General features: G+C 36.8%; 1 protein-coding gene across 3 annotated transcripts in view; it reads right to left on the reverse strand.

Annotated features, from left to right (window-relative positions):
* Positions 1–1,593: 1,593 nt before the first annotated feature.
* Positions 1,594–17,841, reverse strand: part of LOC135688542 (adenosine receptor A2b) — a 31,521-nt gene continuing 15,273 nt past the window's right edge. The window contains exons 1-2 of one of the 3 annotated variants that reach the window (XM_065205439.2): positions 17,446–17,781; positions 1,594–5,307 (exon numbers count right to left, since the gene is read on the reverse strand). In XM_065205439.2, the coding sequence (XP_065061511.1) occupies positions 3,816–4,988 (1,173 nt within the window). In that variant the 5' untranslated portion in view covers positions 4,989–5,307; positions 17,446–17,781 and the 3' untranslated portion in view covers positions 1,594–3,815. Of the gene's footprint in view, positions 5,308–5,452; positions 7,453–17,445; positions 17,782–17,841 lie in introns of those variants that run through there. The other 2 variants (XM_065205440.2, XM_065205441.2) reach the window with 2 other exon arrangements.

Consider the following 17,841-nt stretch of genomic DNA (forward strand, 5'->3'; position numbering starts at 1 on the left):
AATAAACAGCCATACCGTAGGACCCACGCAACCACCATTAGGCCTTTTCGGTCATATTATCTGCTTCTAACAGCAAAGGATTCTTCTAACGAACCAAGCTTGCTAAGATAATAAGCGTGTTTTGAAATAGTCACCGATAGAAATTTATTGGCAGATTCTTTAAAAATATATATTGAGACACGAGCTAGCGATATAACCCTAAATAATGTCACTAGAAATTGGGCCTGTCACTTTGTTATGTGCACCCCGTACATATTTTCTCGGCATGAAATAAATATTTTGGTTAAAAAGTAAGCTACACTAGTTAAAAAGATTTAGTTTGATCAGTAGTAACATTAATTGCGTCCGCTCTACCGTCATTGCTCTTCAACAAACCGAATTCTGGTGCATATTTGCAATGCTTCTTTTCCTTTCCATCTACCTTCTCTAAGACATGAACGCACAAGGTTGATTCTAGTACAAAGCCAATTCCTAAGTATAGATTGCTTTTTAATGCTCAAAAACAGAATCTTTGATAGTGTTACGTTAATACCGTATAACTCAGGTAGAAAAAAAGACTCAAATGATTAGAATTAAAGGTTTATGGTTCCAAATCCGATAACATGTGTTTTTGTATCAGTGCCATCGGAACGAAATTCATATTGGGGGGAGGCTGCCCATTGTATTCCTTCTCATTCAGTAAGGCTAGCACTGGCTCTGTATAACATGCAAATTGGTGTTCCTTGCAAAGTTTAGTTCACCTAAAGCTTAGAAGTACAGCTGTGGTGAATGACACAGTCAGAGTAACGTCCTCATGAAAATCATGTGTGCTTTACAGTTAATTAAATTGTTTTCAATTCCACTGCAAATCATTGAGACTGAACAAATCTAACTCATAAATACTTGAAAATAATTAAAAACACAGTGAATTCTGCCAAAGTCTGAATCTTTTTCTAAAATACCAGCTGCCGTGCATTGAATGAGAGTCCATCAATATTCCAGTACTTTTTCCCAGTTAACTATAACATAAAGCTAACACATTATCTTGTACTTTGTTGAAAATAAAATTGAAATCTGCGTTTGCTTTAGTTTACTTGATTTACTGGTGTTTAACCAACATGTATTTTAGCCAATTTTGATTTATAAAGTGCAGAATCTCAAAACAACTGTAAAAACTTTGACTACACCAAATCCCGTTGGCAAATCATTGAATTCCCCCATTGATTTCCCCCACCTGTTCAGCAACCACCCTGCCCTTTGCTAATAATGTGAGGAGTTTTCAATTATTCAAATGCTTTGAGGCTGCCGATAGCAACAGCCCGTTCTCTCAAAAGCAATCAATTCAAGCGAAAATTTCCAATGGCCTAAAAAACATAGCATAGACATTATTAAATACAGACTAATGAATCTGAATTATCAGAAAAAAGCCAAAGAAGAACGGCTCTGTTAGCGCAACATGGCCAAAAGCAAGGAGTAAAACAGCTCTTATTGTGTTTCCATTAATTTTCAATTGCAATCGCAGCATATAGTTACTTATTTAATAAAACAAACAAGCTTTATAGAGATTTAGTGAAACTAGACAAAGAAACATTAGTTCCAGAAATAAGCACACAAGGTTGGAAGGTATTGATAATTGTAACATATTAAAAACTACTACAACTATACAAAAAATGATAAATTTCGAAAGTTGCTTTTGATATACAAGCATGCCCTTGATCAGTATTCAGATAAATTCAATAACTGTTAACTGATACGCAATATTTTACAACCAAGATGGACAATGATGTATGTATTCACAATCGAAGAAGGTATGTAAATTACAGATAAAGGATAACTCTGCTTCTCAACATTTAATAATAACAATAATGATAATAATAATAATAAGAATGGTACAATCGAGCATATCCACTACAAGTGTGGCCCTTCACCTCTAAGATGTAAAGCAAAGTAAAATTACAAGTTCAAAAGTTAATAACAGTTACATAATTATAAAAAGAAATAATGTTTTTTTAGTCCAATTTGTTGTTTGCTTTTGCAAATAAATGCTTCTTCAAGTTGGAACAGAACGTTATGAAGCTAGACTGAGATTTTATAGGTCCAGGTAAGGCATTAAAGCACTTTGCAGCGGCATCTTCAAAAGTATTTGCTATTAGTGATTGCCTTATACGAGTTTCATTACTACTTCACAGTACTCAGTTACATTTCATTACTACTTCGCAGTTACATTTTTTATACGTTCACTGACGAGGTATTTTGTTTGGAGCATCAAAAGCCAGGTTTTAAAGATTCGGGGTTCACCTTCGTTTTTACCACCCTGCACCCCCAAAGAAATAATTGACACCTGGACCCATTTCTGAAAACCTCTTCACAACAATGCGGGCTTTGTCTAGTACTGCAGGGGAGAGGGTACCCCCAACATGTTCGAAGGTACGGAGACGTGGCATCATTCGTTTGAAAAGTGTGGAATAATCGGTATCAGTTTTTGAAATATGTGCGGAACTATGGTTACCATTTGAAGAAACATGCAGAATTATGGGACCTACTTTGGAAACATGTTGCAAAGTCATTCAGAGGGAGAATTAGCATTAACAAAAAGAATGTCCAGTTAGAATTGTGTTATGTTGAGATTTTGGGACAAAGAAGATGCAAAAATTGTTTGATGATTTTGCTGTTCTTTAAAATGTTTTTTATTTTGCCGAATTTGGGGAAAATTTTTTCAGACATGTGCAAAATTGTGGGTCCAAATTTTTTAACCAAAATGGAACGCCCCCCCCCCCAAAAAAATTAGGCCCCTCCGGGTCCAGTTTTTTAGAATTAAAGGAGCAATATCAAAAATGCAAAAATTTTGAAAAATACTAAAGCTTTTCCTCCGATGAAACTCCTCAGGGCAACTATCTTGTGCTCGGGTTTCTGATTGGCTTAGAGTTTTCGATTTATGTTCTGACGTTTTATGCTGTAAAGAGTGCCAGATGAAAAGCTTTCGTATGTTTCAAAATGTTTGCTCTTTTCAAAGCCATTTTTCAGATTTGTACCACCAAAAGTATTTAGCAATGTCATGGTTAATTGCTGTTCGAAATTTAAATTAGGAAAAACGTTTCTGTTTTCACAGGCGTCATTCTACTGCATGCCTGTTCCATTTGTCACGGCACAAGTTGAAAACCTTGAGTGCCCTTTGAATAGAAGATGTTATTTTTCCAATCTGAATCTGAATCTCATACAACAGAGTTTCCCTAAAATACTACACAAGACATCATTTCTTTCCAAGGGTCTTTCGTACATTAATAGAACAGTGTAATTATTTTAATGAAACAAAAACAGATCTCATCAACACTCACTTAGCTGTTTATATTCAAATAAATTGTTTAAAGCGAAAGGTGCCAAATTGAGATAATCAACAGAAGGAAAATTTGAAACTATTTCCACCTTGGTCAAAATCAAAACTCTTTCACAGGCTTCGTTACAAACAGGCAGGTCATTTACTCAATAAGACTAATGGTATTCCAGAAGCAGATGTTATCCGCAAAAACTTGCTTTTATTCCATAAGAAAATTTCTCCGACTTCCTTCATATCCATATTTATAATTTAAAAAGCTGTTAGCGGAACATAAGTGCGAGGATCTGAGCAAATCCGGATCTTTAGTTCAATCAACTGCTGTCAAAATTTACTAAAATTCTGTTAAAACTGATATACATTCAAGTAACGCAGGCTTTGTGATAATAGTTTCCTTTTTAAACTTGAGCCGGTAATACCCTTATTTGACGTCAATGTATTTATGATTAATTTATGTATCAGAAAAACAGAGTTCTTCAAAGATTAACTACAACTGTTGACAGCCCTAAAGCCGCGGAAGAACCTTGTCTTTGTCTCCATTCACATGCCGCATTTCCATGGTGGCAGCTCTCTGAAAGCGTGCTTCTTTTTTGCCATATGACCCTAACTCTTTAATGACTGTTGCTCTGCGCAATATCTCCCTATTTCCAAGTAAACGATGCATCGCTACTTTAAATGCCATTCGAAATTGTTTGTTGGTGAAGTTGTAGATAATTGGATTTACCGCCGTAGAAACCATTGGTAGACAGTCAAAAATGATCACGAAGATTTCAGGTACTTTCCGATACGAACCGAGAAGAACTTCTTTTTTGATACCCATTATTATATTCACGATACACATTGGCAGCCAGCATATGACAAATGCCCCGTAAACCATAGCTAATGTGGCCGTAACGCGTAGTTCGCGATGCGCCCGTCGCTGGGACATCTTGGAGGAGCGCCTGTTCTCGTTTTCATCCTGAACTGTCAGCAACCGACTTGTCTTCTTTATAGCTCGTATATGCGACAGAGCTATTCTCAGTATAATCGAATACATTATACCCATTATAACCAGTGGGATTAAGATGACTAGGAAGTTAAGCATTGAGTAGAAATACTTGTTGTCCGTAATGCAACCTGGGCCTTTGACTGATGGCTGGCTTGGGTCATCCCATTTAAAAAGGAAAAGAGAAGCTACGATACAAGCACATAGCCAAACCAACGCGACCACGATCTTAGCCTTTTTCTTGGTGACTTTCTCTTGGTACAAGAATGGTTTGTCGATACAGTAAAATCTGTCAGCAGCGATAACAAACAAAGTGATTATAGTCGCTGGTGTTAAGATCAGGTCTGATAAAACCAGCATCAGACAAGCACCGATACCGAAACAAAAATTGTTGTTATTGAGCTTTATAGAAATCTTCATTGGAGCTTGAAATATGGCAAAAGCCATGTCACTCACTGCAAGAGAGATAATGAAGTAGGTGGTAGGGTCTTGTCTTAGTTTTGGCGACAGACCAACTGCAATGCAGACAAGTGAATTGCCAAGAAGCGCCACTATCATTACTAGTACCATAAAAGCTGCATACGTGACTGTGCCAGCATCAACTTTTAGATAAACACATGGAGGCGTTCCATTCACTGGAGTCGTTAACGTAAAGTTGTCAGTCAAAGGAAACGTGGTATAATTCAAAGACATGTCGGTACCACGAAATTTGATCTCTTTGATAAAATCACAATTGCACTTCGATCCTGCTTTCTCAACTTTGATGATTCATCGATTTTTGTGAAACACTGGCAGTATTACCAATTTAATGTCAGTGTGAACTGTTGATGTATCTGTTTAAATGAGCACGTTCCTTTGAATTTTTCCTTAAAAAGCAGCTGATGATTTATGATCACAAATAAGTACGACTGTCCATATATACCTTGTCACTGTAGAACGAAGTTGCCGCTGTATTCACCAGTGTTAGCAACAACTGCTTCCATAGATGCGTTTCAAGTCATCTATTTCTCACCTGCAATATAAAATTTTGAATGAGATAATTTCAAAGTTCTTTAAATCCTCCAATACAACATGCATTGAGAAAACTAACCACCCGTTGAGATGAATCAATCACATTTTAATACCTTTAAAATAAGCAAACAATTTAGGCAGCATACCGTCTTCCTGGCAACAGGGAAGTAACAACCATCGGAACAATCTATGGTATGGCCAGGGCCTAAGATATATGGTATGGTAAGATATAGTTGTCTTGGTGTAAGATACGACTGCGGTGAAACTTTAAGAATGTAAAGAGCTCCCTATTTTTACAGACTTTCTTTCAGCTATAAAATCTATTAACTGTAATACTTCAAGGGGGGTATTGAAACGTCAATCAACAGAATGCGCAATATAGAACAAAAAGTATCTTTGAATGTATGTCTTCTCAGAAAATAAACCCTTTTGTAATGCAAATAGGAAACCCTAATATTGTATATGAAAATTGTGTCAAAAAAAGGATTTGTACAAAAACAATACAGATTATCTCAATGCTCGCTGTCGAAAATAAATTTATCCAACTGTTTAAACAGTAACATGATAATGCAAAAATTGTTACCAAAACAGATAAAATGTTAATGGAAAGGGATTAACGCTTCAGAATTCGTCTTAAATCAGAAATGGCGTTCTTATTTGATGCAAACAAAAGAAAATGATTGTGAAATATTTTGATAAAATAACGGGATTATCGAAAATACCATTAATTAGATATGAGTGAATGCCACTGTATAAATCTTAGTCGAAATGGAAGGAAAACAAAAGTTTGTCTTTAACTTAAAGCACTATAGTTTGCACCATAATGCGTTAGATATCAAAAATCTTGAATCACTTGTGAATAATTTGAAAACAGACAAAACATTTTCTTTTCAAAGTATGTTAAATGACAATTGTTATAAAATTGAATCTTTAACTTTTTTGAAGATTGGGATAGCAATAAGAATTTTAGTCCCTTTCAATTCCTGTATTGTTTGCTACCTAGCTTCCGAAAGTAGTTATAGAACACTGAAAAGCTGTGCTTATCGAGCAGTGTCCTGGTACTTTCTCTCGATGTGACCACGTCTTGTTTTTCCTACACGCCTGGAAATACAGAGAGCTGGCGACTCTCCTCACTCTGGGGGAAGGTTTGTTCATGCCAGGGACTCAAACCACTGACCCCTGTGTCTTTAGTCAGCGACCCTAATCACTGATCATTCCTTCCATTCCGTGCCATTCCTTGTAATGTGAACGTTTCCTAACTCTATGAGGTTTTCTTACGTGGTTAAGAAAAGTATATCGAAGTTTGGTAATGAAACTACTTTTCAGAAAAGAATAAATAAAGCAAAACACTAAAAATTTTATTCAAGAGAACGGTAAAATTCAGTACAATTGAAACCCGAGTAAAAACGATCTTGTAAAGGACTGCTAGCAAATCTGCGGCTGTGGGCGCGGCTCTATTGATGACAAATAAACGGGACTTCTAGACACGCGTGCTTGAAAATGTTCTTTAAATTTTTTGTTAAGAAGATCAAATAGGATCTCAAATTCTGATTGGACAGGTATAAATCTAAATAGTTCTTAGCTCACAATGGTTCATAACATTTGTTTTTCACTTAAAAAGAAAGGAAAACCTTTTAAATGGGAATAAGGGAAATGTTGAAAGCTATGTGCTTTGGATAAATCATTGCGAAAGAATTGATAGCAGGTGTAAAACATTTGAAACTACGGAGTCTACTGCTCACTTTATATAAAGCGCAGATTTTATCATTGTTATCAAGTAGACCGAAAATGAGCGACTGTCTTTATAATTGTTAGGAAGATAAAACTTTTTCCAATTTCGGCCAGAGTACCAACAGAAGCCGTATTTGAAGAAACACTGAACAGTTCAACCTTTATGGTGCATTTACAGAGTCTGCCTGCAGACTCAGGGGCGGCCTGGCCCGGGTGGCAAAGTGGCGATCGCCACCCGGGCACTGTGTAAAAAAATATACGGGCCCTTCCCTCGCTGGAGAAAATATTTTAACTGAACTTCATTTCATTTCATTTCATATTGATAATTCAAAAACTTTTAATTACAATATACTGATAATACGATTTAGTTAGGTAAGTTTAGGACAAAAAACTCAAAAGATCTATCGTGCCAAGTGTCCTTTACACTATCTGACAACAATTTGCAATTTGGATGAAACAAATGACAACTTTTAAGCGCAAGAAAATTGAACAATTTTTGAATGAAGGCAGGAATTACAGAACAGAACACAATTTTATGGATAGCCTTTGTTATCTTCCTGGTTACCAAGTTGGAATGAACAAGGAAACTTTGAGGTAATCCTTGAAGTAGATTAACCTATAGGTCTCAGAAACGTTTTCACCTGGGTCTCATTCTCATTCTTCAAAAGGGGTGCACAATTTCCATAAAAGAAGTGCCAGACTTGTTTCCACTCGGTGAGAGAGGGGCAACTGCCCCTAGTTGCCGCAACCCTTGAGATCCATCACTGCTACTAGCAGCATATCGTTCAAATAAAAACAATAATTAGTGCAGATGGAGATAAAGAATTAATAGATAATTTTAAGGAACAAGCTTTCAGAGAAGAAACTTACGGAGAAAGAACTGTGACATCCAAGGTGGGGATTCGCAAAGAGAGAAAGAACTCCAAAGTCGACATCAACACCCTATATGAAAAGGGTAGAAGCTTGCCAACTGTGCATCAAATGTTGAGAACAAATTAAAAACAAGCTAAGGCTGAGCTATTGTAAAATGCAATTCTGAACAACATTTTATCCCAAAAATGAGGATTTTTAGCCATGTGTTGTGCTTTTCGGTGAATATTCAATCTTATTGTCAAACAAATGTTGTCTCACTCGTTTTGTTGGCAAGTGATGTTTGAACACCTCTAGCAATCGCACTGCTTGCACCCTAATAATTTAGGAACAAATTAAGAAAGACCTAGCGTCAGATTTTTGCAAAAACTAAGAACTCTCAGCTTGAACCTAAAATTACTGGTTCTTATAAAAAGAAGCGTGTATACAAAATACACATAGAAACATGTTGAGAAACATCTCTGACCAGCTGATGTTATGGAGTCACATCATGGACAAAATGACAACCGATAGACCGTACCGTGATACATGGATCGTACCGTCAGGTACCCGTGGATCGTCCCGTTACGTCATGGCACGGTTTGACAAATTTGACGACTCGATCTAAGGCATTGTCCCACGATCTACGAATCATAACATGATTGGTATTGTATCGTTGTGATACGTAACCTACAGCCCAAAAGTGCGTAGGGGAATTATACAAGGGTGCGTCTTTTCACCAGACCTTTTCAACAGAGCTACACGAATTGGAAGGACTTATTGTTGGGGGAAGAAACAGACGATACAGCGATCATAGCAATATCAGAAGAGAAGCTACAAGCACTTCTGAACAAAGTAGTGGAAGAGAGTAGGAAAGTGGGCCTTTCTATCAACTTCAAGAAAACGCAAAGTATGATCATCAGCAAAAGCAAAATACGCCTAAGATGTAATCTAAAGGTAGAGAGGAACAACATCAAGCAGGTAGAGAAGTTCAACTACCTAGGAAGTTTGATAACAGACGGTAAATGTGATGCAGAGATAAAGAGAGGAATCGGTATTGCCAAAGAAACGTTTCACAAAATGCAAAGCATACTCAAAGATCGAAAAATGCAAATGACCCCTAAAATCAGATGGAGTTATTTGGGCACGTGGTGAGAAGGGAAGGCTTGGAACACCTAGCGGTTACTGGAAAGATAGAAGGAAAGAAAGAAAAAGGAAGACCAAGAATTGGATATGTGAATTGATCAAGACAGCTAAGAGCAGGTTAGAGTGGAAGGCCATGACAGGCACCTAAAGAGAGAGAATCTCTGAAACAGAATTTGATGCAAAATAGATACTGGTATCATCGGCATACATAGATGCATGACAATACCTCAGGCATTTTGATAGATCGTTAAAATATACCAAGAAGAGGAGGGGTCCAAGACAGGATCCCTGAGTAGCCCCACACTTTACAGCCTCGGTTCTAGATTTTTGTCCGTTAACTCTTCAAAATTGCATCCTGTTGGTAAGGTATGAACAAAACCATTGAAACTCTATGCCTTTAACACCATGTTATTTGAGTTTACTCAAAAGTATCTCATGATCAACTGTGTCGAAGGCCTTCTTTAGATCGATCAGGACTGCTGCCGTGCATAAGCCTTTATCGATGTTAAGGTACCAATCAATTAAGATAATGATAACCGAAAATTTTAACTGTAAAAGTAAATATTATTCAAGGGCACATAGGCTTGTAAATATTCTTACTTCGGTGACTTGGTATTCTAGCAATATTCTAGGAATGATAGCCACACGAGTACTGTGACCGAAGGAAAACTCTCGAGCATTCTCGAAAATTTCAGACCGACAACTTTAAGATTAACAGACTTTTTCATGATACTGGAATATATGGCAAAATTAACTGTAGTTTTTATGTTGATCAATCATGGAAAGTTTAACCTAGCTAAAGATATATAACGAAAAACTCCTCTGAAGAAGGAAGCTAAGTGCAACAAGAGTAAGGAAAGATTGTGGAAATTCAAAGCACCGCAAAGCGCAAAGCAATATTTTGGGGAATAGTGAAACAGGCAGCAATACCAACTTTGTTAGGTGTCGGGGATCTGTACAATGGAAAAAGAAGTGAACTGAAAAATTGCAAAAAGTACCAAACATTTCATAGCTTTCTCTTGGAAATCGTTGCATCTGAGGCCACGAGATTTAATGACGACGTGAATGAAGCACCGAGAAAGGTTTAAAACCATTTGGTGTTAGGGATCTGGGATTTCAAGCAAACTACACGGAGTCATTGAATCACTCCTACACTGAATCAAATTCCAATTTTCTGCAAAAAACCAACGAATTTCTTTGTATCTTCTTATTGTCTAGGAGACCAAGTCAATCACGATAGATCGTTGCTGACAAGACCTTCTTAGGACCACTGACTTTCCTATTTAATTAGTTTACTGTAAAGGTCACTATGAAATGTTATGTTTTTTACAAAATCATTGGGCAGCGGGGACGTGTTTCAGTTCTTAAAGTCACTATGTCCCGATGAATTAAATTCCAATTTGTTTGCATTATACACAGGGGTGTAGCGTGCGGGAGGGGGGTGTACACCCTAACCCGCAAATTTCAGAGAACTCGTCGGTAGAATTAAATTTATAACAAAATATTCATGTAACAAAAGAACTTTTGTCGGTAAAATATGGTTTTGCATCTCTTACATCCCCAGCGCGAATGGTCACGCGACGCCCCTGATTATGCAATAGGCCATTGTCAAATCTCTAATCGTCAACGCAGCACTAATACTCAAAGGTTTCTCAATTGAAAATGCGCCACAGAGCCAATTGCTGGCTTGCAAGTTTTAGCCTGACTATCTTGCCTTCAAGCTCTAGCTTTTATTCAAGAAGTTCAAATTTGAGAAAAGTCTTTATTAATGAGGCTTACAGGTGCTGAGTAGTAAGGTTTTTCCTGATCTTTAATATGTGACGTAATATGTGGCTATAATTACTTCGTTTTCCTTTAAATATTTTACTTAATTTAGGCTTCAATCCAGGCTAAAAATCGTCTTGTTCTAAAGCCACTTAATATCTTTTTGATTTGATTCTTTTTCGGCTAATAACACCACGTTTGTAAAATGCATTATCAGGGTACTTTTGTGGAATTTCATATAACAAACATGTCAGTCTATAGATTTGAAGTGATCCCGTATCGTTTTACTAAGTGTCGAAATGACTTTATTTGTTAGAGGAAAGATTACATAACCCTTTTACGTCCTCACCTTTTGAGACTGGGATCATCGCTTTCAAAGTGAGTGGTTACTGAGGAGTAAAGTGAATTCGACAAAAGGATTCATCGCTGTTTTTATTCCTCTTACACAACAGTGTTAGCGCTAGAATCGATTTCAAAGCTTCTGTTTATAAGAGGTAGTAGATAAGAAAGAGAAATCGTATAACATTAAAGGACAAGTGACACACTTTTCACCCTATATTTTATCAACTTATAGACCATCGTTTAGAAGTAAGTTTTTCCTGGTTTAGAACAAAAAATTCTAATCAGGGGGCGCAGGAGGCGCGATTTTGCTTTTTATCACGTGACCCTATGACGTACATTGTGATAACTCGGAATTTTCCTATCATTGATAGAGAGTTTTCGAAACACGATGCGACAGGTCCAAACGAACTAAATTCGTTTACAAGCGTGTTGTAAACATTAATATTGCACTGTATACCAGTAGCAGCAATAACAGATTATCACAATCTACGTCACGGTGTCACGTGATTCACTTCCCGCCATAATTTTAAAAGGGTTTTTAAGTAGGAAAATGAAAGCAGAAAGGAAAAATATTTCAACAACACTCTCATACAGCATTTTACTTTAAGTTAAAAGAAAAAAAAATTGGCGCCAAAAGCGTGTCACTTGTCCTTTAAATGATAGTGCGAATAAATTATTGTGTTTCTATAGATTGGTCATCGTACTCGCATAGATATTATGTGTCACCTCCCTTATACGATGATAATACATTTCTCGAAGCTTTAACTTTGGTACATACATGTATCAATCAAAGAGGAAGCCCTGGAATGATAAGCAAACCTTGCTTCACTTAGCCTAGTATCTACCTGTTTCTTGCCAGGAGATAAAGACAACAGGACAACTAACTTCTTCACGTGTTTTGAAATTTCACTTCAACTATGCATTGAACAGGTCTTAGCTCTTTATATTTAAATCTTAAAATGTTATTAAAAAATAAAATATCTTACAATTTAAAATTCAAAGTGATTGTTTGATTTTAATCATAATTTTTTTGCAGATTCGAATCAAAATATACAGCAACAATCTGATGTCTATCAACAGACAAAAAAAATTTCCTACCACATGTTCAACTATTTTTCACATTCAAATTAACAGACAAAAACTGTTTTCTACTTCTATTTCCAACTGTTTTTCAAATTTTATACAAATGCGATTTTTGTGTCATCTACGTATTATATGACAAGAGAGGGACTTTTCAAAAAGGTGCTTTAGACTTTTACAAAGAAGCTGACGATGACTTTGATTTCCCTTTACGCATCAAAATTTTAAAGGCAATCGAAAGATACGGGAATGGCTTAACCATGTTTCCTAATACAATTAGCCAATCAATGAGCGTGTGAGTGGCATCACGCTTACTGATTGGCCGATTGTTAAAAGACAGATGTCTTAAGTCAACTTCGTAGCTGTCGGTTACCATTTACTAAATGAAAATTCGCTAAGCATCTTTCTACAAAGTAGTAGGCCTTTGTATTTAATTGCAATTATCGGAATCTGGATACTGACTTTGTAGTTTCTTAGCTTAGCTTATATGCTCTTCTCTAAGGCTTTCAGTTGTTCCCTTTTTGCATTTTAGTTTTCAACCCGTTTTGTAGTCACACGACTAAGAAACGGCAGTAAGTCATTAAAAACAAAATAATTTTCTTTACCACAACCAGATCCTGTCTTACTTCCAGATTTACTCAGAAAAGTTGGTAAAAGCAAGACGTTTATTGGTTCTGATATAACAAAGAATTCTGATTGACAAAAAATTCAAAAGATTAGCAAATGAATAATTTTAGATATATTCAAGGATTCATCAGCATCAACGAATTATCAGCAAGATTAAAATTTGACTCTTCCATAAATTCCAAAAACGATTCTTGGTTGAAAATACTCATAATTTTTAGTAGATAGATTTAAGATGGTTTCTATGTAGAATGATTTACCTACATCTGGCTTTAATTCATGAAAATTACTTTGACTCTTTTCAATAGTTTAATAATTTTTTAGATCCTTCATTTTATTGAAATTATGATGGATTACAACTTGATAAGAAATATGTGCTGCATTTAACCAATCTTGATTAGAAGCGATTCGCTCTTTGACTGCCTGAGATACTCAAGTGGAATTAACCCGGGACTATGCGGTTTAATTGGTTGACCACCGTCGTAAGTACCACACTTCAAAAGGTGAGAACTTGATGGAAAAACTGAAGACACGGTTATATGATGGTCAAATGAAATTTCACCAGAATTAATTTCACAAGGGACATTTATCCTTTAAGTTGAAATTTGTTTGCTATTCGTTATGGTCTCTTGTGAAGTGGTTCTTCACGTTTTATTTGTTCTCATTTTACAAAAATATGCGCAATGTTATAGAGTCTTCTGTCCTCAAAGGTTTTTTGGCTTAGAATACTAGGGTGAGGTGTGTGGTTACATAGCATTTTATTCTCTTGGTTGAACTATGGGGGTATTTAAAGGCTCGACATAGCGTCGATTTCATTTTGCTTCGTGAAGATTTGTTACAAAAGTCCTTTTCATCTTCTACTGAGACACCCACCCTAGTTTTGCTTCATTGTATTTACATTTTGCTCTAGTTGGATATAATCCAGGCAGTTTGAGTTTATTTCTTAAGCAGCGTGAAAACGTCTTATACTTTTAGACGCTTTTATGCTATTGGCGTTTTGATGGTTTTTAGGTAGGACTGGTATATCAGCTTAAAGTGGGGAAAAGGGGGCTTTTCTTGTCCATTCTCTCCCCAATATCAACAACTTTTGGGGGTGTTTGTGTAGCTTCATTACGTGTCTGTCTTGCAAGTTATGTTTTCGCTGATAATCCCCCTCGTTCGGTCTCTAACAAACTGATCAGCTTACTCATTAGCATTTGCATTGCAGTAGATTCGAAACTTTGTCTCTGTATTTCCCTCTTTGCGCAATCAAGCTAACAGTCATATCACACCCGATTCAACTTCGTCATTGATGCTGAACAATTAATCTCGAGAGCTTGTTCGGCAATCCCATGTCAAAGTATGGCTTGACGTACTGATGCATGTATTGTTGTACTTGTTTGATGACATATTATTGGGAAGTAAACATTCCAAGACAGAAAATGACAAACGGATAACATGTGTATTTGGTACGTTGTTACCATGCCATCTGATCAAACATTCTTCAATAACATTTAATCATATGTTTTTTGTCACAATCTTTGGTAAATCATGCAGTGACGTCACGATATGATCAAATTCGAAAGGCTAGTGATACATTTGAGAACACGTACAAGAAAGCTCCCAGCTTTTCAAAGTGGCATAATGTTTCGAGATCAGGGAATTCATCACTTAAAGATTATGTTACAGCATCGATATCTAGCAATATAAAAACAGTGCTTTTATAAAAACCAGTAACTTAATGCCTGCAAAGTGCAGAGGCATCTGTAAACAAAAACTCTGGATTACGTTAATGCAGACATCTTCAGCCTGAGCTAGAGTCCCAGTCTCTGTTTAGAGACTCAGTCAATCCCTACAGAAATTCGATCAGTCAATCCCAACACGGATTTTCCTCATAACTAGAGTCAATATCCACGATACAAAATATCATATTCCTATGGCATTTGCTGAAGATTTTCACAGAACCCACGCGTAGAGTTACAACAGACACTCCGTTGTCCAAAGTGCATCAATGAGATAAAATATGCACGAAAGCGTCCCTCTTAATGTCATTCAGTGGGTCGCAGTTAAAAATAGTGACGCAATCGTTTCTTAAAGCAAATAAATAAGAAGGTTTTTGTCAAATAAGACAATTTACATTTGCATCAGCCGTCAGCGAAATAACAAACTGAACAATACACTATTCTATTACCACGCCTCCCACGAAGCGCTAGTAATTCATCAGTAGGTTCCATATTTTCCAACGGAAAACGTTGGCGCTAAAGTAAGTTTCGAACGTTTCATTCTGCACTACTCCATTCCCCCTTTCCGTTCCTTCCTTCCTTCCTTACCGCAATCTCTTCCGTTTTCCACAAAGTTACATATTCGCCTCTATCTGTCTAGTTCAAAGTGCCAATTTAATACAAGGGTTGCTGTCTCACACATTCCAGAAACTGCCTTTAATAAGTTATCCGGATCCTAGCGTTGATGAAATCGAGTTAAAGCCAGCCAGCAACCAGAGGGGTGGGATATTTTCATCTAATGATTTACGTTGTTGTGCTACTCCTTCTTGCTTTTTGCCAAACGGCAACAATATTCCACCGATCTGCTTTCTTTGCAAGATAGAAAATTTTTTGTTAAAATTCAGATGCTTTTCAGGGGGCCCCATTGAGTCGGTGAACTTTCTGAATGATTTCATATACTCAACAGAGAATCTTTAACACAAATGCAACCATATTAGGTGTGGACATTAGTGTGTTAATGGGTTTAATAACTTGCCTACAGCACAGCCCCCTGTTTACTTTTGAGGATGGCACCCCGGCCCTAGTAGAACACCTCTTTTTGGACTTCACTTTCGACCTCTTTCTCGACATCTACCTCGACTTCTCATTCTAAATCTGTTAGAGTTTTCACTCGAACTCTCTCTCGACTCCTCGCTCGACTCCTCACTTAATCTCTCGCTCGTGGTCTCTCACAACTTCTCACTCGTCTTGCTAGACATGTGTAAATCTCCTCCTCAATGACATGAAATCTATGATTTGATACTATGACTAAAAAATTGTCAATGAAGAAAATGTTCAGAATGCATCAGTTCGACTTTGTTGAGTGAGGACGAGATTTAGAACTTCTTATTCACCATTTTTGTTTATAATCACTACCAGGCTTTTGATGTCACGCTTATCTTTGACCGCGTCTATTGAAAATGCATTACTTTAGTAAAGCAATCTGCTTCAGTTTCGCAACGAGACTACCGTGGGTGTGCATGTTGTGCATGTGTGTGTGTGTGGGAGGGCATGAGTCTGAACAAGTCTTGCTTGCCCGGCAGTTTTCTGTAAGCTTGGCCAACGCTTAACTTGGCGGTTTGTAGAAAGGTTTTCCGTAAAAAACCAAAGGTTTGAGAACTGTCCATGTCCGTGTGTTGGGGTATACAATGCAACTGATCCTAGTGTATGCAAAGATGAAATTTTGATGCAGATTTATTATTCGAAAAAGTTGTCGTTAGAGTGTTTTGTGGTGTTTTACATTTTTTCGTTTGGAAAATTACTTTGGCATCGAAACCGAGTTAAAAAATGGTACTTTTGATTTACTTTTTAGTAACACCTTTTTTTGGAGGCTCTAGAATCCACGGCGATCTAATGTGTGCCAGAGTTTAGAATCTACCGTATAGTGCATCTTATAAACACATTTTAATATTATCTCCAATCCAATTTGTAATTTAGTACTAACGATGATAGCAAAACAGACCCATCATTGCAGCGGGGCAGAAAGAGCATCAGGTCTTGTTGTTCTAGTCAACTGGCAGTTTTAACCCGTGATGTTCAGAATGAAAGCGAAAATAATTGGCTTGATTTGAGACACTTTGAGGGCTTTCTCAATCCAGGGCCAAAAGCTTTCTGATTTTAAGGGAATGCTTTAAAACAAAGGGAATGGTAAGCGAAAGTAAAGTAAAAGCACGATTCTAAGTGATTGACAAACTCTGCAGAGTTCAAAGACGGTTTTAAACAGTAACAGAGTGCGCGGTTTTCTGTTTGGCAAACCAAATGCACGATATGTTGATATTTCAAAAGGAATATATAATGTGTTTTCAAAAATTGTGCGTTGTTTTGCTAAAACCGTAATGATTTGCTTTAGGTACTGGGCTGTTTTTTAACCTATCATAGCAGGTGATCTCATACGAAATTCATCAATTGAACTTGAGGAAGCGTGAAAAAATGGCTCCGACAACTTCGGGGTATCTTTGAATTAAAAAACTCAATATGCTACAGGTTGAAAACGTTGGCTTTAAAATTATTATCCCATGCCATCGGCATATTGTTTTGGTTGACAGCGATAAAGAATTTACATTAACGATAAGATCTAAGGTAAGTCCCAATAACAGGTGAGTAAATCATCAGAGAAAAGTTTCGTGATCTAAGCATGACATTTTTTTATATCAAACAGATATTGAAGAAATTAGTTTTGTCGTTCATTATCAATGATGATCTTAACCTGGCAACAATTATGATCGATGTATTCTCAGCAAAGCATATCCGAATTTCTATTCAATATCAACAACAGGAAATGGTCTGTTTTAATAATTCTGTGGGCTCTGATTAGCAAAGTAAGATTCATAGAGAAAAACCTGCATCACGAAAGTAAAACTCACCTTTGGCAATAAATCATTCTTTTTCCTTTGACTCTGGTATGTGTTGTTTCGCCATGCCCATTTATTTTATGATTGTATTAGACATTTCGTGTCAACTTTCACTATGCGTTATCGCTATTTACAGCTTATGTCAACGAAAGGAACCCAGATTAGTGCAAGTGGAGGTGCTTTGCTGATCAAAATCCCGAGAAATGTGTGCAAGTCGCACTCTCATGAAATATTTATATGGTGGATCAACATCCGCCATCCATACCAGAATCGTAAAGCCTTTTGCAATCAAATACTATTTGCTGACAGATGAGGAAGGAAGTCTGCGGCCAGGGAGCAGCTAAAGACGGGCAAAAGCTCAAATTCTTGGGAAATTCTTCCAGCAAAACCATGTAAAATCCAGCTAAA

This window comes from Rhopilema esculentum, unplaced genomic scaffold, assembly GCF_057945365.1.
Source record: "Rhopilema esculentum isolate cy_ngs unplaced genomic scaffold, ASM5794536v1 HiC_scaffold_36, whole genome shotgun sequence".
NCBI lineage: Eukaryota > Metazoa > Cnidaria > Scyphozoa > Rhizostomeae > Rhizostomatidae > Rhopilema > Rhopilema esculentum.